The sequence below is a fragment of the Branchiostoma lanceolatum genome, chromosome 17, assembly GCF_035083965.1.
Source record: "Branchiostoma lanceolatum isolate klBraLanc5 chromosome 17, klBraLanc5.hap2, whole genome shotgun sequence".
NCBI lineage: Eukaryota > Metazoa > Chordata > Leptocardii > Amphioxiformes > Branchiostomatidae > Branchiostoma > Branchiostoma lanceolatum.
Window position 1 is genome coordinate 18,662,099 of NC_089738.1, and position 22,645 is coordinate 18,684,743.

Genomic DNA, 22,645 nt, shown 5'->3' on the forward strand with positions numbered 1-22,645 from the left:
TACACAGTCTTGCATCATCACCATTTCTCTGAGTAAACCGTGCATCAATTCAGCACTAGAAAGGCTGCCATTGCGGGTAATTTCTGACCAATCTGACCAATTAAAGAAACAATAACAGTTCCAGAGAAAACCTACTAGAATCTGGGAAAGGGAGTAGGGATAATTGCTAATAAGGGGAGGGCGTTATGCTGAATGTATCGTTTAAATGTTGTACATTTGTACCAAGTTTTATTGCCATCAAGCGGAATTACTTCAAATTACAGCGGTCGCTCACAAAAACGCACTGGAGGGCCAAATGGGTGTAGTTTCGCTAGAGGGCGCAGTGTTGTTTTGTAAATTAGCCATCAAGAAATTCTTAAAAACAAGCAAACAAACGACTAAGCGTATGTACATTACGTTCTGGTTACGTGCTGTCGAGAAACCGGTACGAGTACACGAACGTGACATTTAGGTCACTCAGCTAGTGTCGTATCCGCGTGACATTTAGGTCACTCAGCTAGTGTCGTATCCGCCCCATGGTGCTGAATCCAGATTGCAGCCAGATAAACGGCGAGGTCAACACAGGTCACGCTGCTTTGGGCGTGTGGTGAGGTGAGAATATCAAGGCCTTGTTACGCAATATGGTAGAAATAATATATTGGTATGATACCACCTTCACTGATATGAAAATTTAGAGTGTCTGCACTCACGTGATCATGACGTAATGGTCGTACGCCATGCTGAATGGTTGCCAGGTAACGTTGAATTCGTACGATTATTTGTTATGTTATTTGATGATTTGGGTTAGTTAAAACTGATAAGACGCATAGGGGCGGCGCCTATCTTCATCTCTGTAGTCTTTGCGCCACACATTTGTGCAAGTCACTACAGCAGGGGGCTAGTCCACTGGCAGTGGTGTGTGTTAAACTACCATACTCTGTCCCGAATGCTGCATGCTAAGCAGAGAAAGCAGTATGTACTAGGGGTGGGTACCGGTACAGAAGATTCAGGTCCGGTCCAGGTCCAGGTCCAGAGGGTCAGGTCCAGGTCCGGACCTGTACCTGATTATAGTCGTGTCTCAGTACATCATATTTCATTATTATTATATTTTGGAGAGCGAGACACTAGTAAAGGCCTTTGTGAGTCCTACGGGTTATGTTCCAATTGTATATTAGAATTATGACCAGAATTTTCTAATCGGTCCATATGCCGGTCCACTGAATTTTTACGGACCGTTTTTTTTGGACCGGTCCATAACAAAATACCGGTTTTGGACCGGTACGCTGTACCGGTACCCACCCCTAGTATGTACAATTTTTAGAGTATGACTCGCGAGGAACGGTAAGAAATGAGCTGATTTTGTCCAGTGAAAATGTGAACGCCCTATCGGACATCAAAGTCACGGAGTCAACACGTGCACATCACATGTTCACCTACTTCACGTTCCCTTATCGCGTTTCAGTAGTTTGCGTCATGAGAACAAGTAAATCTACTTAATATGTTTAAACAAACCCTCCCTGCCACTCTCTACACAGTTTCTAGTGAACCATCTAGTAAATCTGTATTTGAAAATAACGAAACACCAATAGGATCCCAGAATCATTCGTCACCATAGTAACCAGTCATTTAGTCTTTGCAGGTCAAAGGACCGCCGCTGTCAATAACAACTTCCCAGTCCATGGCGATCGGCTAGTAAATGTTTAATTTGTTTTAGAAAAAAAAGTTTTATCTTATATATTGCAATTATTTTAACTCCTTCGTTAAATACAGTTGTGTACTTTGGAAAACAAGGCGCAATTCAGCCTCTGGCTGCGAGATTCTTCTTTGTTAACAGTTGTTGACAATAAAGCATTTGATTGAATTGATTGATTGAATTAATGGGTCACAAAATTTGCTACTCATCTTAGTTTGTTTGATAACTAATTTGTCTTATCTATTAGGATATGGTTTATCATAAACTGCCGGTTACTATTTACCTGACAGCGTGTTTTATAACACCTTTCTGTTATCTATATAATATATATGCAAACTGATCCTACCCAGGGCCGGAATGGTCGCCCTGGGATACTGGTGTATTGGTTCAAAATTCAAACCAAAACGTTTTATTTTACATGAAAATCAAAATCTAAGGATTAACTTTTCAAGAGGATAAAAAATTATATTATTTGTTGACGTCGATGAGTTTTAACTTTGATTCCAGGCTTAACTAAAAATATATATATATATAAAACTACAACGGGTCATTGACCTTGCGTGCATTGCCAATACGACAAACTAATTGTCAGGCGAGACATTGCGAACTAAACCAATATAACAAGACCAAATACTAAATAGACCACTAGCGCATCTCATTTCGATTACTTATGCATCTCTACTTTCTGCTGGAGAAATCTTAATTAAGTTTAAACGACGAAGATATTGAAAGTTTATTGCATGCCGAAGGCTAATTGCAGATACAGACAACAAATATTTTAATGATGAATACAATGATATCAAGGGCTACAGCCAATATTATGCTGCATTCTAAAATCTACATGGTGCAGGGTTTGACTTCATCTTTTGAGGAAGTGGAAGACGAATTTACCCACTTCTTCTATGATTTGTGGGTTCTTTGATTTTAATAGTAGAGTTGATTTCCATTGGTCAGGAATGGTAGGAAAGTAAGTGTGCATAAGGTAATGCAAATAGGAAAATGTTAAGAATTCGAGCTGACGTTTTTATCTAAATCATTTAGAGGAAGTCCTTATCTCTGGCTGTTGAATGATGTCGTCTTTGTTGATCCTTTTGGCGGATATGGCCGGTATCATGTTGTTTGAAGGTGGAGAACCTCCCACGACTCCTCTATAAAAACGCGACATTTCCAGCGACCCTTGTCGTAGCACCTTTTCTTCGTTTGCGGATCCAGGTGAGTCTATCAGAAGCTGCTGTATGATTCTGCACGCACAGTACTTTGAACCACTCATACTATCTAATGCTGAAATATCTTATTTGTACGTGAGTTGTACTATGCCAAGCTAACCGGTTATACATGTAGACTTTTCAAACTGACTTCTAGAGAGAACCTTACCTTAGCACCTTAGTTCCTCCCGTGCCTTGCTCTGACATCTGGCAGACAGCTGCAGAGAGAAAAGGAGAGAGAATTCGTTATGTAATGTCAACATTATCTGGTCGTTACGTAGAAGACAGACGCTATGTATGAACAGTGTTAACAGGTTTATTGGACCTTGGAAAAAGCACAAGGAACTGTCGGACCACGGCTTAAGGCCCTGTCCTAAGGACTGCGACCCTTCCCAGTAGTAACTCCCAACCTCTTGGTCCAACTAACTACTGGACTACGCACACTACAGGGTTTATGGCTTTCTCATGTTTCCTTATTGACAGTTACGCACATATTGTCGACATTCCTCAGGTTTTGTTCTTCACCCAATCAACGATGGGGCCCTTCCTGCTGTTCTTCGTTGCCATGGCAACTGCCTCTCCTGTCAAAAGGTGCGTACTTGAGTCTATAAACAGTAAAAATTTTGGTAACCCCACCATTTTCGGAACTGCACTTGGGATAGACATTTCCAAGTGTCGAAAAGTCATATCGCTAGCGGTGCTGGTTGCCGTAGACTGTTAGGCAGATGACTGTTTGTACGATGTCTTACCCTGAGCACGATCCTATTGAGTTTCTGCTCGCTCCCACCGAGTACTTATACACCGCGGGCCCGTGTAGCTCCAGACTGGCGATTTATGCTATTTTGGCGACGCCATAAGGGCGGAGGCGATAGTATAATACTGCGATTGATGTCACATATATTCTAAAATTCCACGAACGTCTTCCTAGGAAATACTTATATGGCCTGTATATGCACCGTGATGAATGTGCGATGAAGGTCTTTCATTCATTATTACATACATACAGGCAGGAGGACTTTTACGGACTCTTGGACCTTAACGGGGACAACCGACTCTCCAAGAACGAGGTGCTGGCCAGCATGATTATGGACCAGGCCATCTTTGCCATGGATCCAGACGGTATTACAAACTCCCGCCCCTCCCTGTCTCCCTCCCTGTCTCCCCTTGTCTCCCTCCCTCCCAGGGGTCAAAAGTCGATGGAAGTTTTATCGCCCCTCGTCCCGTTCGGTGGTCTTCATTCTCAATATCTCAATTTAGGACGTTAAATGGAGGTCCCGTGTTTGAGGAGAGTCACACCTTGAGCACGTAAAAGAACCCACCACACGAAAAAGAGCAGAGGCATGCCCCGTTGTGAGTGGACCAAAACATTCCGGCCTCAATGGTGTAGGGGATTTCCCGAGCAGCCTTCGTAGCCCCTGCTTTTCCTAATGGGTCAGTGAAGTCAATGCTGGTCTCGAGCATTGATGTCTCTGACCTAGGGCGAAGAGATGCTGCTACAGTAAGAATTAGTTCAGTGCTAAGATGAGTGGCCCCCTACGGCCTTGCACTTGCCATGGGCGAGTTCGTTAAAAAAAAATCCCTTCTAACCCCCCAGGCGACGGATTCTTCAACATTCTCCAGATCTACCAGCTGACCGACGACCCGAACATCTTCCCGCTGCTGGACACCAACAGTGACGGGAGGGTCAGCTATGACGAGGTCCGTCAGGGCACCAACATGGCCCGCATCTTCGACAGGGAGGACGCCAACGGTGAGTTTGCATCACCACCTGTAACGTAGCAGCAACATATTTACAGGGTTCCGTATCAAAACCTTTGTTGGATCCGTTGGAGTAGAGTAGGGGTGAGCCGGTGTGCTTGGCCAAAAACGCGAGCCGTGGCGAAGCCGCATTGCACCACCACTGGCTACTTGAAAAAAGCATCATGCTTCACCTCAATGGAAGATGCCTGCTTTACTTTACTTTTTAAAGGTAAAACAAAATTTTTCCCTCCGCCCCCGCAGGTGACGGCTTCCTGGATGGTCCTGAGGCGGCTAAGATGGTGTTCATCTACGTGGAGGTCATCACCAGGGGTCAGGGGTTCATGAGCAGGGACATGATGGACACCAACGGGGACCAGGTTGGTTTGGTTTATTGGTCAGAAATTACCCGTGCAGTGGCAGCCAGTGCTGAATTGATGCAGGGTTTACAATCACATAATACACAGTCAGAAATCCATCGTCAGAGGACAGGGCTTCATGAGCAGGGACATGATGGACACCAACGGGGACCAGGTTGGTTTTTAATGTTTACCCTCACTTCATTATGCTAGGGTCACATCTCTTAATGCTAGGGTCACATTTCCATACCGGGGCCCGGCCGGAATGTTTGCGGGAACGGAAAATAAAAATTCATATCAAGAAATAAACACAGATCATGCTTATGAATAGCCAGTTTTACGTTTATGTCTTTTGTTGTCTTCTATGTCGTACTTTTCGTTCCGGCAAACTGTCCGACCGGGCCCCGGCTTGGAAATGTGACCCTAGCATAACCGGGGCCCGGCCGGGCTGTTTTTGGAAACGAAAAATCAAAGTGTATGTCAATAGATATGCACAAGCTATGCTCTTAGATAAGTTTGAGTACGTTTTGTGTTTTTGTTGTCTTTTATAAAATTCTTGCTGGCGCTGGCGGCGTCGCTGCGTCATAAACTGTGCGTCTTTCGAGCGAAGCAGAAAAGAAAATGGAAACATTAAAATGAGAAAGGAAGGAAGTTAGATCATTAGGGCGCAGTCACATTCATCCTACGACAGATTTACAGCAAGACACTGAGGACGTTCTTGGCACAGCCGACGTCTCAGACATGTCGTAAAGCCCTCCTCTCACTGGACCCGCGGCACGCTGGCGGCGTCGCTGCGTCCTAAACTGGATTTGTGTTACCCTTGACTTCATAATGGGAATATCATTCAAAACGTACAAATGTGACGAAAAAGATAACAAAAAGACAAAGCTTTAAAAGATTCATTTTTCATCGATGAAATTTGTTGAGTGCTTTGTCCATTCGATCGGCCGCAGCGACGCCGCCAGCGTGCCGAGAGTTCAGTGAGAGGGGGGCTTAAGTCATCTCTAGGCGTAACGCGACGGCTTTGTGCAGTAAACATAAGCTGAAATTTAGTAATAGCTAATTGTACAGTTCTTGATGGCAAAAGTGCGAGATGTCGGCACACCAGCAACCAAATTCGTAGTGGTTTTCGGCACACTTTTACAGAGTCAAGTGAGGAAACAGGTTCAAAGCGTGTTGATGAAGGTTTGGCATCCAGGTAATAAGATACGCCAAAAATAATTACTCAAGCAACTGGATACTTTTTTGAAACAGACGTTTCAGACAGCATCCGCTGTCTTTCGTCAGTGACTAAGGATAGGACAGGAGAACCTAAGGTTTTATACCAAAACTCTGAATACATATGTTAATGAGTTTAAGAACAGGTGCAAAGTGCTTTTCTCAGTGAACAACTAGCTAAGGGATTCGAACCCAGAACCTTTGTATCTAAGATGAATAATCATAACCTTAATATCACCTTGTCACAGATTCTGTCCAAGGACGAAGTGCTGAACGCCATGACTCTTGATCAGGTCTTCGCGGCAACGGGCGACAGTAAGAAAATATGTTGTATTTTGTTGTGCATTTAATTATGCTGAAAAAATTCGTTGCTTCGTCATTCAATCTAATACATCGTCTTCAACCGATGTCCACAATCACTTTAACTTCGTGTTCAACTGTCTCTCAAAGTAAGTTAGTCTGCAGACGTTCTCTTCTTTAGGCAGCGACCAGGCACAGCACAATCTTGTTGAATATGTCCAATTCTTAGGCATCTTGCTACAGGTAACTTATAGCAATGACTTTATGCTTATACTATTAGGTAATCACTTATCATCGTTACTCAATACTACACGTTCTGGTGATAAGCCTTAGTTAAAAAGTTAAAATCCTCCTACACCATAAGTTGTATAGGGCGGTGCCCATCCCCGTTTCATAGCCCAGGGCAACACTGTGTGCAATCACTGAAACAAGCTTTTCGAAACAACCAAAACAATATTCCCGAAATTTCACTTTTGGAACTTTTCATCAGCCACTGTTTTCAAAGAAGAAGTCAAACCCTCAAATAATGTTGTATGTAGCATTTTTAGTTAGATGTATAGAATATACACTCGTTACCATTGTTATCCTTTTTACTTTTGTATCCTAGCAATAAGCCTTCGGGCAAGAACTTGCAATAAACTTATAATTATTATAAATTTCCCGCACAGGAGAAGGTCACTACACTCAGCAGGAGATGGTAGATGCCTTTGACCTCATGACCTACCAGATGATGGATGTCAACCTTGACGGCAAGGTCAGCTTCGGAGAGTTTCGCAAGGTCATGAACATGGGAGGAGTCTTTGACTTCTTCGACAAAGACGGTAACGTTTCTGCTTTCTTTTTGCTTGGCTTCGCGAGGCTTCTACTGCCAAGATCGATATCGTAGCATCGTGTGGCGCAATTGGCGCAGCTTCCTTGCTTTTTTTTTCTAAATGAGCCGATTAAAAGCGGGGAAAGCAGTATGTGCCAGTTTTGAAGTCTGTGATATAACCTGGTCTTCGTCTTACTTTTAAGTTCAGTTTCTGAAGTTTCTTATTTTGTCGTATTTTTTTAATGTCACCAAACGGGAAAAAACATGACAAAGTAGAAAGTCTTACAAAAACGCCTAAAACACGTCAAAAACCTGCTCCTCTGCTTGGAGAGTAACATTTCTCAATGTTTCCTTTTCGCGCCAATCATACAGGCAGTGGTTCCCTGGAAGGCGATGAACAGAACAGCCTCATCGGAGTGTACAACCTGGTCTTGAACGCGGGAGCGGACTGGTTCACAGACCCCGCCCTGGACACTGACGGCGACGGGAAACTGTCCAAGCAGGAGGTGATGGACGCCATGACTCTGGACCAGATCATGGTGGCAACCGATGAGGACTGTAAATATTGTTTCTATGGATGAGTAGCTCAACTGTTCATTATTCATTGCCTCATTACTCTTCAGGGTACCTACTGGCTGAACTTCAAGGTGAACATTCATTGAGTGCACTTCATGTAAACTGGCTCACATCACTTTATGATCATTTCAATGAGCAACCAGGAACGCGTTAAATTAAACCCATTCTCAACGGGAAGGGTGGTCTACGCTTCGAATTTTCAGGCTCTTGGTATAATGAATGAATGAAGACCTTTATTGCACATTTCTGCCACACTTGGCTAAGTACAGGTCACAACAAAACAAAACAACAAGTACAGTTAACGGGACAAAAAGAATATGACAATCATTAGATAAATTCTACTTCTCCTCGCTTTTCGGTTATAGTAGATATAAAAGAACAGACGTGTTTTTCAATGGGAGGTTTGTCTAGTCGCATTAGGAATATGAATTTTTGTACAGTGCTAAAATGTGTGAAGTAGGGAAATAAGTTTTCTACAAGCTTATACAGTTCATTTCTTTCTTTGGTATATAATCCACATTCTACCACAAAATGACATTCGTTTTCTATTCTATTCCAAGTACAATGTTTACATAATCATTGTTCTAGAGGAGTGCGGGTGCCCGCCTACTCTCCTGGACGAACATTACATCATTACTTCCTGTACCCAAACAACAGGAGCTAATTGGTGTATTAGCATACAACCTTGTCTTGACTTAGTTTCCTATTGAACCATCTAAATTGTCTTCACCTCATTGACGTATCCATTCAGAGATTTGGTATAAAACATGGTTCTCCAGTGGCAGTTTTCCCTTTAGGGACTGACGAAATGCTATCTTGAACATCTGTCCGTTTCCAGATTTTATCCATTTGCTTGAGTAACTAATCTAGCGTATCTTATTACCTGGATATCAAACCTTCATCAACGTAAACGTACCTTTGCTTCACCAGCTGACGGCCAGTTCACCGAGATCGAACTCTTGTCGTTTTTCGACCGTGACTACGTCATGAGAATGGAGGCCGACGGAGACGGCTTTGTCACCTTCGCAGAAATGCGCGCTGTCGTCGATGTGGGGCCTTACTTCGACTACTGCGACACTGACGGTACCCCATCTATGCCTTGTACATATTATAAAATAGATGGCATAGTTGCCTTTTGATTAGGGTTAACGTTGTTGCCTTGGAATCTTAAAGCTATGTGTTCAAATTCAAAGCAGATCCTGGATTGTGTGAAAGGCACTTGACTCCAGTTTCCTCACGTTGGTAACACTCATAACGCTAACCACGCTGGACGGAACAGTCCCTGTCCAATTTTTCTACTCTTGCTCCAAAACTCACTCTTTGAAATCTTGCATAGGTTTCCATTGCAAAGAAACAAGCACCTAACTTAGGGGCGTCCTCTCAGATGAGGCGTAAAAACGGAGGGATGTCCCGTGTTTGTATGTTTGTTCTTTGAATTTTTTTATTCAAGGGAAGCTTAAGTCGGCCTGCCGGTCGGAGCCGAAGTCAGGGGGGGGGGGGTATTAAGGGTAAACCAAAATGAACCCACAAAAAGTAAGGAGTATATATGGGGTTCTTATTGTGTCTTATCGTACTCTGGGGTTCTAACCCGCTAATATCACCCTCTATCCAAATAGGAAGCGGCTTCCTGGAGGGCTTGGAACAGAGCAGGGTGGTTGGACTGTACTTCTCTGTTCTGAACTACCAGCAGAACAACGGCGTCAACACTAAGTAAGCCGGACTGGAACGTCAGGCAGGTGACTTACATTTTCTACAGTTTCTCTTTTCATAACGGTTTGCGATATTTTTTCTCTCTTACTTCTGTTGGTGCTTGTTACGTTTAAATAGTATGGTCCCTACTCTACCCATAAGAACTTTACAATACAACAACTAAGAATTAGGTAGATATAATACATGTTAAATAATAGAACACTAATCATAAGCAGAATACACTGGCTTTGGTCATCATGTCCGCAAGGTCACGTGGGAAAAGAAATATGGTCAATCACTCTGAAGACGGCTGCGGGCAATTCTTTTTATATTCAAATTTTATTCAGATAAGCAAAACAAACAAATTTAAAGATAACGAAAACATACAAAACAAAAACATGAAGCAAAAATATACAGGTACACATCCACCGACAAATAAATCCTTGGGGCAACAATCAATTGATATTACAAAATATAAAGCTTCCCACCTTTTGTAGGGAAGTTTGTGGGGAAGTTTATCGTTTTTAACGTTGGGTTGAATTTGAAAGCTTTAATAAATATCATCAGTGTAAAACAATGTTTAAAAACAAATTTATGCAATTGTCTGCTAACCAAGTGCTGATGCGCTGTTCTTTTACACCTACAGGTTGATGATCTTCGCAGCTTAAACATCGAATAGCAGAGTCTCTGTCTTAGGACTCTCAATAAATCCTGATGAAAATGCAATATAGTTTTTGGTCTTTTTGTGTCAATCAAACTTACACAGTCTTGCATCATCACCATTTCTCTAAGTAAACCCTGTATCAATTCAGCGCTAGAAAGGCTGCCATTGCGGGTAATTTCTGACCAATCTGACCAATTAAAGAAACAATTACAGTTCCAGAGAAAACCTACAGAGGATAATTGCTAATAAGGGGAGAGCGTTATGCTTAATGTATCGTTTAAATGTTGCACATTTGTACCAAGTTTTATTGCCATCAAGCGGAATTACTTCAAATTACAGTGGTTGCTCACAAAAACGCACTGGAGGGACAAATGGGTATAATTTCGCTAGAGGGCGCAGTGCTGTTTTGTAAATTAGCCATCAACAAATTCTTAAAAACAAGCAAACAAACGACTAAGCGTATGTACATTAGGTTCTGGTAACGTGCTGTCGAGAAACCGGTACGCGTACACGAACGTGACATTTAGGTCACTCGGCTAGTGTCGTATCCGCCCCATGATGCTGAATCCACATTGCAGCCAGATAAACGGTGAGGTCACCACGGGTCACGCTGGTTTGGGCGTGTGGTGAGGTGAGAATACCAAGGCCTTGTTACGCAATATGGTAGAAATAATATATTGGTATGATACCACCTTCACTGATATGAAACCCATTCTCATTGACATGAAAATTTAGAGTGTCTGCACTCACGTGATCATGACGTAATGGTCGTACGCCAAGCTGAATGGTTGCCAGGTAACGTTGAATTCGTAAAATTATTTGTTATGTTATTTGATGATTTGGGTTAGTTAAAACTGATAAGACGCATAGGGGCGGCGCCCATCTCCATCTCTGTAGTCTTTGCGCCACACATTTGTGCAAGTCACTACAGCAGGGGGCTAGTCCACTGGTAGTGGTGTGTGTTAAACTACCATACTCTGTCCCGAATGCTGCATGCTAAGCAGAGAAAGCAGTATGTACATTTTTTAGAGTCTTTTGTATGACTCGCGAGGAACGGTAAGAAATGAGCTGATTTTGTCCAGTGAAAATGTGAACGCCCTATCGGACGTCACGGAGTCAACACGTGCACATCACATGTTCACCTACTTCACGTTCCCTTATCGCGTTTGATGATGAATGGTTTATTTATTGCACACACAATACAATCGGACCGTGACAGTCAACAGACTGAATTGCAGTCTGACTTTACAAGACGTACGAGTCATTAATTCGTAAAATATAAATACATAATACAGTAAAATTTTATTAAAAACAATGGAAGTTAAACGAGCGGCGTAGAGCTAAAGGCTGGGAATCAGCGCTATTTCGTTTGAGACAGAATGACATGTAGTAAAGCCATATAAACAGATGGTAAAGTCAGTTATTGTTCATCAAACGGGTCATCTGGGGTATGGCGCTGTTTCTATAACGGTCAGTTCTACAGCGTTGTAGGTGGTAGTTTCAGTAGTTTGCGTCATGAGAACAAGTAAATCTACTTAATATGTTTAAACAAACCCTCCCTGCCACTCTCTACACAGTTTGTAGTGAACCATCTAGTAAATCTGTATTTGAAAATAACGAAACACCAATAGGATCCCAGAATCATTCGTCACCATAGTAACCAGTCATTTAGTCTCTTTGCAGATCAGAGGACCGCCGCTGTCAATAACAACTTCCCAATCCATGGCGATCGGCTAGTAAATGTTTACTTTGTCTTAAAAAAAATGATCTGATATATTGCAATTATTTCAACTCTTTCGTGTGTAATTTTGATTTGGACTTGTCTTTAATGCAGTGGTGTACTTTGTAAAACAAGGCGCAATTCAGCCTCTGGCTGCGAGATTCTTCTTTGTTAACAGTTGTTGATAATAAACCATTTGATTGAATTGATTGATTGAATTAATGGGTCACAAAATTTGCTAGTCATCTTAGTTTGTTTTATAACTAATTTGTCTTATCTATTAGGATATGTTTTATCACAAACTGCCGGTTACTATTTACCTGACAGTGTGTTTTATAACACCTTTCTGTTATCTATATAGTATATATGCAAAGTTGCAAACTGATCCTACACAGGACCGGATAGGCGCATGGGGTCTGATGTATTGGTGCAAAATTCAAGCAAAGCCAAAAACGTTCTCCTTGACACCAATGTTCCCCATCAAAATCTAAGAACTTTTCAAATACTGTAGTACCAAAAACGTACTTCGTTTGTTGTGGTCGATGAGTTTTACATTTGATTCCATGCTTAATTTAAAAAGATATATAACAAGATTGGCAATGATAAAAAGACATTGCCATGGCGACGGAGGTTGTTGTTTTAATTTTTACTGTACCCTGCTTAGGGCACTGGTAGGTGGTGTTAGCTCAGGAATTCCTATGGAATGCCAGGATGGAATTCGAGTCCCACTGAAATACCAGAAGCTCCAGTCCCAATGGAATATCAGGAATTCCTGGAGTTCTAATGAATGCCTTCTTAATCCACAGAAATGTTATTTTGGAATTGAACAGGATTATATCAGTAGGATGTAGTAATCATCTAGTACTAGTAGTTACTGCTATTTAATCTTTCTAACTGGCTTGCTAAATTTCCTTGTGGCAGTGAAATTTTTCATTGATGGATCTGAATATGATTTCCGTTTTGACATCGTTCCAGATTCTGTCCTTCCTTGGTTTCAAGTATTTTCTGTCTACGTGTGGTATAATGGCTTGGACATGTTCACGATCTCATGAATGGGTTTAATGCCCTTTAGCTATTCTTCTTGTAGCGTTATAGGTAATTAAAGCAGCGTGTGTACAAGCTGTATCAGTACAAACTTGATGCAGTTATGACCCGTTGCCAGAAGAAAGACATTAATAAACGTTACAGTTGTAAGAAGCAGCATTAAGACATCTAAAAAACATTATAACAGCCACACACTGTTTTAGAAAAGAACAATATTACTGTAGATCTGAGGTCTTCAATGGGTCATGTATACATAAGCCTGACTCTAACGTCTGGCTAACACATGTAGCTGCCTGTCTAGGTTCTCTAGGAGGAATGCCCCCAGGGGGCTGCATGACCCACTTTCTATCCTTGGTGCTGCTGACTAACATTCCAAACATTCTTCTGGAATTAAGATTCCAGTAGACAAATGCCTGTGCAATTCCTAGAATATTTGCAAACTGCACACAATACTAAACCATTTGGCTCGCCACTGAGGCGTCGCCAAAAACCTGGTCATTGGCCTAAATATACATTGCCAATACGACAAACTAATAGTAGGAAAACAAGTTTGCCTAAGACATTGCTTGGAAGATAATGTTAGGAATTATAGCTGACGTCCTCTTTATCTATATCGTTAATAGGACGTTGTTATCTCTGGCTGTTGAATGATGTCGTCTTTGTTGACCATATTGGCGGATATGGCCGGTATCATGTTGTTTGAAGGTGGAGAGCCTCTCACGGCTCCTCTATAAAAACGCGACATTTCCAGCCCACCCCGTCGTAGCACCTTTTCTTCGTTTGCGGATCCAGGTGAGTTTATCAGAAGCTGCTGTATTATTCTGCACGCACAGTACTTTTGAACCACTCATACTATTTAATGCTGAAATATTTCATTTGTACCTGAATTGTACTATGCCAAGCTAATAACCGGTTATACATGTAGACTTTTTAAACTGACTTCCAGAGAGAAAAGGAGAGAGAATTTGTAATGTGATGTCAACATTATTTGGTCGTTACGTAGAAGACAGGTGCTATGAACAGTGTTAAGAGGTTTATTGGACCTCGAAAAAGCACAACGAACTGTCGGACCACGGCTTAAAGCCCTGTCCTAAGGACTGCGACCCTTCCCAGTAGTAACTCCTAACCTCTTAGTTCACTTACCACTAGTCTACGCACACTTCAGGGTTTATGGTTTCCCGATGTTTCCTTATTGACACTTACGCAAATATTCCTTAGGTTTTGCTCTTCACCCAATCAACGATGGGGCCCTTCCTGCTGTTCTTCGTTGCCATGGCAACTGCCTCTCCTGTCAAAAGGTGCGTATTTGAGTCTATAAACAGTAAAATTTTGGTAACCCCACCATTTTCGGAACTGCACTTGGGATAGACTTTTCCAAGTGTCGAAAAGTCATAGCGATGGCGGTGTTTGTTGCCGTAGACTGTTAGGCAGATGTCTGTTTGTAGGGTGTCTTATTCTGAGCACGATCCTATTGAATTTCTGCTCGCTCCCACCGAGTACTTATTCACCGCGGGCCTGTGTAGCTCCAGACTGGCGATTTATGCTATTTTGGCGACGCTATAAGGGCGGAGCCGATAGTATAATACTGCGATTGATGTCACATATTTATATCCTAAAATTCCAGGAACGTATTCCTTGGAAATTAATTTTGGCAATACCTTGCATTTTTTGGCAACACTTTGTTCAGTCTGCAACTATTCAACTTTCAGATTGGTTAATCTGGAAATCATCTCACGCATATGGGTCAACTGAGGACAACCCACAAGGATTGTGAGGCACAGGCGGGATAGCCGACGGTTAAACCATAGCACGCCTTGTCACTATTATTCAACAATGCCACTGTATGTATATGTGACATGTATATGCACCGGCATGAATGTGCGATAAAGGTCTTTCGTTCATCATAATATACAGGCAGGAGGACTTTTACGGACTCTTGGACCTTAACGGGGACAACCGACTCTCCAAGAACGAGGTGCTGGCCAGCATGATTATGGACCAGGCCATCTTTGCCATGGATCCAGACGGTATTACAAACTCCCTCCCTGTCCCCCCTCCCTGTTTATCTCCCTCTCTCTCTCTCTCCCTCTCTCTCCTTCTCTCTCTCTCTCTCTCTCTCTCTCTCTCTCTCTCTCTCTCTCTCTCTCTCCTCTCCCCTCCTCTCTACAAAACTATGCAAAAATGATAAAGATTTACCGTATTCTAGTCTCTACGGTCAACTGACTCCAGCGGTGGGTTAAAAGTGCCTACAGTAAGGGGTCAAAAGTCGACGGAACTTTTATCGCCCCTCGTCCCGGTCGGTTGACTTCATTCTCAATATCTCAATTTAGGACGTTAAATGGAGGTTACGTGTTTGAGGAGAGTCACGCCTTGAGCACGTAAAAGAACCCACCACACGAAAAAGAGCAGGGGCATATGCCCCGGTGTGAGTGGACCAAAACATTCCGGCCTCGAATGGGTAGGGGATTTCCCTAGCAGCCTTCGTAGCCCCTGCTTCTCCTAATGGGTCAGTGAAGTCAATACTTGTCTCGAGCATTGATGTTTCTGACCTAGGGCGAAGAGATGCTGCTACAGTAAGAATTAGTTCAGCGCTTAGATGAGTGGCCCCCTACGGCCTTGCACTGGGCGAGTTCGTTAAAAAAATCCCTTCTAACCCCCCAGGCGACGGATTCTTCAACATCCTCCAGGTCTACCAGCTGACCGACGACCCGAACATCTTCCCGCTGCTGGACACCAACAGTGACGGGAGGGTCAGCTATGACGAGGTCCGTCAGGGCACCAACATGGCGCGCATCTTCGACAGGGAGGACACTAACGGTGAGTTTGCATCACCACCTCAGGCACCTGTAACGCTCGCTTATATGGAAACGTCAGTCACAGTGATTGACAGCGCTTCCGGGCACATTCTGTGACGGTCGTGCTGTGTCACGTTCTGTGCCTGATAAAAGCACAGAACGTGACGGGCACGGTTTGTGACGCTATACTCAGCGCACAACTAGTAAAACTAGCCATTTGTAACATTCAACTGCAACAGCAAAATATTTGCAACATCCAACATTATGGTACAACTTAACGATGCACAAGCATACAGACGTTCGTTAATACTATGATTTACGACTGATATCTTTGTTTGAAATCTACGGCATATATTTGATTATTTTGTACGATTCACAATATGGTCGAAAACCTTTGTTCTTAGGTAACGGACGAAAATTGATGACGGATATAATCAAATCAAAATGGCCTAAAGGTAAGATAAAACTTCTCCTCCGTTCCGCGTAGGTGACGGCTTCCTAGACGGTCCTGAGGCTGAGAAGATGGTGTTCATCTACGTGGAGGTCATCGTCAGGGGTCAGGGCTTCATGAGCAGGGACCAGATGGACACCAACGGGGACCAGGTTGGTTTTTACAGGTTTGCTATAGCAAAACTTGTTTTATTTTTGCTTCCAAGGATGGGTGCCGCCATGTTGGATGTGACCATTTTATTGGGAGGGGTGTTTTTTTGTCGCTAATGTTGAGTGTGACCATTTTGACGGAGGGGTGTTTTTCTTGCTAGTGTTTACCCTCACTTCATAACCGGTAAACCGGTTTGGTTTATTGGTTTGGTTTATTGGTAAGAAATTACCCGTGCAATGACAGCCAGTGCTGAATTGCTGCAGGGTTAACAATCACATGATACACAACAGATACATATTTGCTCCACACTTGCACTTTGTGGAACTGTCGCAAGGGTCTGGGCGGCTGCCATTCGGCGCCAGCAGGTGACCTCAATACGACCGTCCCCGACCTGGTACCCATTCACACCTGGGTGGAGTGATGAAAGTCGTGTTAAGTGCCTTTCCCACGGGCGCACCATCGGGGCATAGCAGGGTTTCGAACACTGGGCGAAACACCCTACCGATTGCACCACACGATGCCACATGTTAACCGCCATGATCACCTAAGCCAGGTTGGGGGCATCGGTGGCGTCGTGTTGGGGTAACGGTAAAGGTGTTTGGCTCAAAACCCAGAGGTCCTGGGTTAGAATCCCCTGACAAGCCACTCACGTTGTGCCCCTTGGAAAGGCACTTTGCACGACTTTCCTCATACTACTCAGGAGTAAAAATGGGTATCCGACTTAGGTTGGGGAGGTAAACGACGTCGAAAGGAGGGGGCTGGCCTCCGCCTTCCAATACCGTTCTCTTGAGACAGTGGATAACATCCTACGTTGTGCCCTTTAAAAAGGCACTTGGCACGACTTTCCTCACACTACTTAGAAGTAAAAATGGGTACCCGACTTAGGTTGGGGAGGTAAACGGTGGAAACTGGCCTCCGCCTTCCAATGCCGTTCCCTTGAGACAGTGGATAACAACGTACTGCCACTACGGACTGAAATGGCCATGGGACTACTCACCTAGTATCTACCTACGTTCGTACTTTTACACGTCGAGTCAATTGAGGAAATTTTACAAGCGAACAATTAACTCGGATTCGAACCCAAAACCTTTGGATCTCAAATCAACAATACTAACCTTATATCATCTTGCCACAGGTTCTGTCCAAGGTCGAGGTGCTGAACGCCATGACTCTGGATCAGGTCTTCGCGGCAACGGATGAGGACAGTAAGAAAATATATATATATATTTTTTTGGTGTGCCTTTAATTATGCTGAAAAAAATCAGTTGCTTCGTCATTCAATTTGATACATTGTCTTAATATCTACGAGCACTTATATCGTTAAAAACTGTCTCCGTAAGTTGCAAACATTCTATCATTTGGGCAGCGGTCAGACACGGTTCGACCTTGTTGAGAGCAGAATCTTATAATCAAATTCTTAGGCACCCTGATGCAGGTAAATCATAGCTTATTATCAGTTACTTATCCCATTTATTATCATTACCTAATACTACACGTACTTTGATTAGCCTTCGGGCGTGTATTTGATACCTACAAACTGTACTTCATTAATGCATTGAGGTATTGCTGTCAGTGAGTTAAAGATGTTGAGATGATAGGAAACTACATCTCTTCAATGGTCTCGATATCATTGACTACTGGTGACCGCTTCACGCCTCAGTGTCATTTTTTAATTTCTTTTTCTCTCTTTCCTGGTTTTATAAACGGAAATAAAACATTAAAATGATAAACATAAGTTGTACATACATGGGTCACAACAAAAACTAAATAAAAACCAGGACATTGTGCACAGAAGTAGTACACACTCAAAAAAACAAACAATAGCTTCCCTTAGAATATCAAGTGTCATTTGCCACCAAGTGATTTTTGAATTTCCCGCGCAGGGGACGGCCACTACACCCAGCAGCAGCTGGAGGACAGCTTTGACGTCATGACTTACCAGCTGATGGATGCTAACCTTGACGGCAAGGTCAGCTTCGGCGAGTTCCGCAAGGTCATGAACATGGGAGCAGTCTTTGACTTCTTTGACAAAGACGGTAATGTATCTACTTCCTCTCGTTCTCTTGCCTTGACTTCGTGAATTCGACGAAGTCTCTAAAGACTGCGCTCGTGGAATTTTTAGAATATTTGCGGTACTATGTTAACGGCCTTGCCCCGAGGGCGTGGTCAAAATAGCATCACTCGTCAGTCTAGAATTGCAAAGGCCCTGGTTTTTAAGTAACATCAATATCGTGACATCGTGTGGTTCAATCGGCGCAGCTTTCATTCTTTTCCCAAATGTGCCGAGTTAAAGCGGAGAGAGCAGTATGTGCCATTTTCAAAGTCTCTGATAAAGTATAACCTTTCTTTACTCTCCAATCAGAGGAGTGGGTCCGGCTGGTTTTTGACATGATTTAGGCATTTTTCGAGCTTTCTATTTTGTTATGTTTATGTTATGTCACCAATAAAAAAAGCAACAACACAGCAACAGATGCCAAAGTAAAAGGCCCGACAAAAACGCCTAAAACATGTCCAAAAACAGCTGGACCCATACCTCTGCTTGAAGAGTAACGTTCCTTAATGTTTCCTTTTTCTCGCCTGTCTTACAGCCAGCGGTTCCCTGGAAGGATCCGAACAGAATAGCATGATCGGCGTGTACAACCTGGTCTTGAACGCGGGAGCGGACTGGTTCACAGACCCCGCCATGGACACTGACGGTGACGGAAAACTGTCCAAGCGGGAGGTGGAGAACGCCATGACGCTGGAACGGATCATGGCAGCAAACGACCAGGACGGTAAATATGTGTCTTGTACTCGGATGTGTAGCTCAATTGTTCATTGTGTTCACTTGATGAAGGAAACTGGCTCATACCACTTTAGAATTCTTTTAATGAGCAGCAAGTAGCAGGAAGGGATGTCGAATTTACAGACACCTTGGATAATGCCCCACCCCCCTCCCCGCCCCACTCCCCAGGACGAACAACAATAGTTCCTGTACTTAAACAACAGGAGCTAATTGATGTATTGGCAAACGACCAGGACGGTAGATATTGATTCCATGGAATAGACTCTCTGCTGATCAACGACGATTCACCGGGTTGAGGGCTTTTAAAAATGGACTGTAGCAAGAAAATTCTACTGATACTTCAACGAAATTGATGTTTGTAGCTTTATAAAATTATATGTGTAATACTATGTTCTTGTTTACGAGTATTTTATATGTATGCGTCCAGGGACACCTGAAAAAAAGGCTACAGGCTTGAGTTGTGATTTCCCCTTGCAAAATAAATAAAATGAAAATTTGAATAAGTAGTTCAACTGTTAATTGGGTTCACTTGAAGTACACTGGCTCACATCACTTTAGAATTATTTTAATAATAAGCCAGCAACCCTTAACAGGAAGGGAGGTTTCAAGCACTTTCAAACACTTGGGATAATGCCCTCCTACTCCCTCGGACGAACAGCATTACATGTAGTTCCTGTACTCAATAAACAGCAGCTAATTGATGTGTTAGTAACAACCTTGTCTTGACTAAGTTTCCTTAAGATTAATAATCATAAATTGTCTTCACCTCATTGGCCGTATGAGGTCATCTGCTGGCGTCGAATGGCAGCCGCCCAGACCCTTGCGACAGTTCCACAAAGTGCACGTGTGGAGCAAATAGCTATCTGTTCTTTATTCTTTATTTATCTATCTGTTGTGTATTATGTGATTGTTTGGCTGTCATTACACGGGTAATTTCTGACCAATAAATCGTTATTATTATTATTATTACAGGTGACGGCCAGTTCACCGAGATCGACATCTTGTCGTTTTTCAACCGTGCCTACTTCATGAGAATGGATGCCAATGGAGACGGTTTCGTCACCTTCGCAGAAATGCGCGCTGTCATCGATGTGGGGACTTTCTTCGACTACTGCGACGCTGACGGTACCCCCATTTATGTCTTGTTTGTTGGCTTGTGCCTTTATTTAGTCTCGAAGAAGCTCTAATCGGCCATCAGGGCCGCTTTTCATGGAGGGCGAGATGAGGGTGTTAAGGGTCAGCCAAAATGAACCCACAAAAAGTAAGGAGTAACGTTATATATATGGGATTCTTATTGTGTCTTATCGTACTCTGGCGTTGTAACCCGCTAATATCACCCTCTGCCAAAATAGGAAGCGGCTTCCTGGAGAGCTTGGAACAGTACAAGGTGATTGCTCTGTACTACTCCGTTGTGAACTACGACCAGAACAACGGCGTCAACACCAACTGAGCCGGGCTGGAACGTCATACGGGTGAGCTGCATTTTCTAGAGTTTCTCTTTTCACAACGGTTTGCGATATTTTTTCTCTCTTACTTCTGTTGGTGCTTGTTACGTTAAAGGGGCATATTGTAGAATCTGGTGGGCAAAAACTACAAATAGTAAGAATTTGAAAGATCTACACTAAGATTCACATTTGTAACTTATTTGTTACTTATTTCCAACATATCCCCGTCATTTTGTCACATTTCCACCATTAATAAACGACGAAAAACGCAAAACGTGTAAAATCTGGTTCATTTATTTATTACCTTGCGTCCCGCAAGTTAATATGCAAATAAGCCAGCGTAGAACGCTACGAAAAATCCGAATCGACCGTTATGGTCGGAGTTCGAGCGTCACAGGAAAATCACCACAAGTGAACAAACTTCAGAACGTCGGGCGTTCGATCGCGTGTTCGGTGGTTCGGCGGAATGTTGGACAAGATGGCGGCCAATTCAAGCGGCGGTGGGGATTGCGTATATAATTTTTTTTTCAAGACGTTCGCACGACACTACAAAGTCGTATCCGTACGTGATGAATATTGCTGTGCAGTGTAATAAGGTAGATTCAACTAATGATGTAGAAAAATAATCAAAAACAAAGAATTTTGTTTTATGTTCATGTCACAATATGCCCCTTTAAAATAGTAAGGTTCCTACTCTACCCATAACTTATAATTACTTGGAAACATTGTTAAAAGCTTTATCTTATATTATCAGTGCACTTATACAGCTCCTAAAGACCAATGGAAAACGATGTTTTATAAAAGAAAACAAGTTTATGCGATTGTCTACTAACCCAGTGCTAATGCGTTGTTCTTTTTCACCTACAGGCGGACGATCTTCGCAGCTTGAACATCGAATAGCAGAGTCTCTGTCTTAGGACTCTCAATAAATCCTGATGAAATGCAATGTAGTTTTTGGTCTTTTTTGTCCATCAAACTCATGCTAGGGTCACATTTCCTAACCGGGGCCCGGCCGGGCTGTTTGCGGAAACGAAAAATCAAAGTGTATGTCAATACATTTGCACAGGCTATGCTCTTAGATAATTTTGGGTACGTTTTGTGTTTTTGTTGTCCTTTGTATCATACTTTTCGATTTCGTTCCCAAAGACTGCCCGGCCGGGCCCCGGATTGGAAATGTAACCCTAGCATTCATTACACAGTTTTGTGCGAGCATAATCACCACTTCTCTGATAAAACAAACATTTACAGTTCTTGAGAAAACCTACTAGAATCTGCCAATAATTCACTTCATACTGGGCTAAGATGAACTAATGAATGTAGAAATAATTGCTGGTAAGGGGAGGGCGTTTGGTGCAGTGCGTCATTTAAATGTGGTACATGTGTGTATCAAGTTCCATTGCCATCTAGCGGAATTACTTTTAACTACAGCTGTAGTGGAACTCTCATCAAAACGCTATTGGGTACAATTTCGCTAGAGGGCGTAGTGCTCTTTTGTAAATCAGAGCAGGCACAACACACGTGCACATTATTAAAACAACGAACAAAGCGGGGTTGTGTGGCGTAACGGCACTAGGATTTTCGACTCCCGGGTTCGAATCCCCTGACGCCACCGATCTTGTACCTTTGGGAAAAAGGCACTTTACACGACTTTCCCCACTCTACCCAAGTTTAAAAAAAGGGTACAATATATGTGTGTGGGTCACGACATCAGCAATAGCTGCCTGTGTCTCACGTGTATTGCACTGTTTGCAATTCCAATTAAATCCTAAAAGCGTATGTGCGGTACCCGTAGGGGTGTAGCCCCGGTCGGGCCCGAAGCTTCTGGACTTCTGGATAAGGGGAGGGGGTTTTCACGATAAGCGTGGGACGTCTATTTGCTACCGGGACCAGGGTTGATTTAAACTCCTAGTTGAAAACATCCCGGGGCCCGGCCGTACCAAAAATAGCCCGGTAGCCGTGTAGGGTGCCCCAAGGGGCCACGTACATGCAGGGGTCACGGCCAAAAGTGCAAAAATACAGCCCGA

General features: G+C 43.0%; 2 protein-coding genes across 2 annotated transcripts; both read left to right on the plus strand.

The window, feature by feature from the left end:
- The first annotated feature begins 2,790 nt into the window (after positions 1-2,790).
- LOC136422734 (uncharacterized) lies at positions 2,791-21,567 on the plus strand. Its single transcript, XM_066410584.1, has 11 exons — positions 2,791-2,884; positions 3,389-3,468; positions 3,884-3,996; positions 4,472-4,627; positions 4,879-4,994; positions 17,527-17,596; positions 18,275-18,427; positions 18,980-19,165; positions 20,149-20,301; positions 20,529-20,648; positions 21,489-21,567. The coding sequence occupies exons 2-10, from the start codon at positions 3,413-3,415 to the stop codon at positions 20,624-20,626; spliced, it is 1,101 nt and encodes a 366-aa protein (XP_066266681.1). The 5' UTR covers positions 2,791-2,884; positions 3,389-3,412; the 3' UTR covers positions 20,627-20,648; positions 21,489-21,567.
- LOC136422738 (uncharacterized) lies at positions 5,102-10,293 on the plus strand. The gene is made up of 7 exons (XM_066410590.1): positions 5,102-5,148; positions 6,440-6,506; positions 7,160-7,312; positions 7,675-7,860; positions 8,809-8,961; positions 9,495-9,614; positions 10,214-10,293. Exons 1-6 carry the CDS (start codon positions 5,113-5,115, stop codon positions 9,590-9,592), a joined length of 693 nt encoding a protein of 230 aa, XP_066266687.1. The 5' UTR covers positions 5,102-5,112; the 3' UTR covers positions 9,593-9,614; positions 10,214-10,293.
- Positions 21,568-22,645: the final 1,078 nt, after the last annotated feature.

What these genes read in the sequence shown, in the direction of transcription:
- LOC136422738 (XM_066410590.1), top strand. Translation starts at nt 5,113, where the DNA reads ATGAGCAGGGACATGATGGACACCAACGGGGACCAG. An exon ending in CTTCGCGGCAACGGGCGACA is followed by an intron (nt 6,507 to 7,159) that starts GTAAGAAAATAT and finishes TTTCCCGCACAG; the next exon opens with GAGAAGGTCACTACACTCAG. An exon ending in TGACTTCTTCGACAAAGACG is followed by an intron (nt 7,313 to 7,674) that starts GTAACGTTTCTG and finishes CCAATCATACAG; the next exon opens with GCAGTGGTTCCCTGGAAGGC.
- LOC136422734 (XM_066410584.1), top strand. Translation starts at nt 3,413, where the DNA reads ATGGGGCCCTTCCTGCTGTTCTTCGTTGCCATGGCAACTGCCTCTCCT. An exon ending in CTTTGCCATGGATCCAGACG is followed by an intron (nt 3,997 to 4,471) that starts GTATTACAAACT and finishes CTAACCCCCCAG; the next exon opens with GCGACGGATTCTTCAACATT. An exon ending in TGGACACCAACGGGGACCAG is followed by an intron (nt 4,995 to 17,526) that starts GTTGGTTTGGTT and finishes ATCTTGCCACAG; the next exon opens with GTTCTGTCCAAGGTCGAGGT.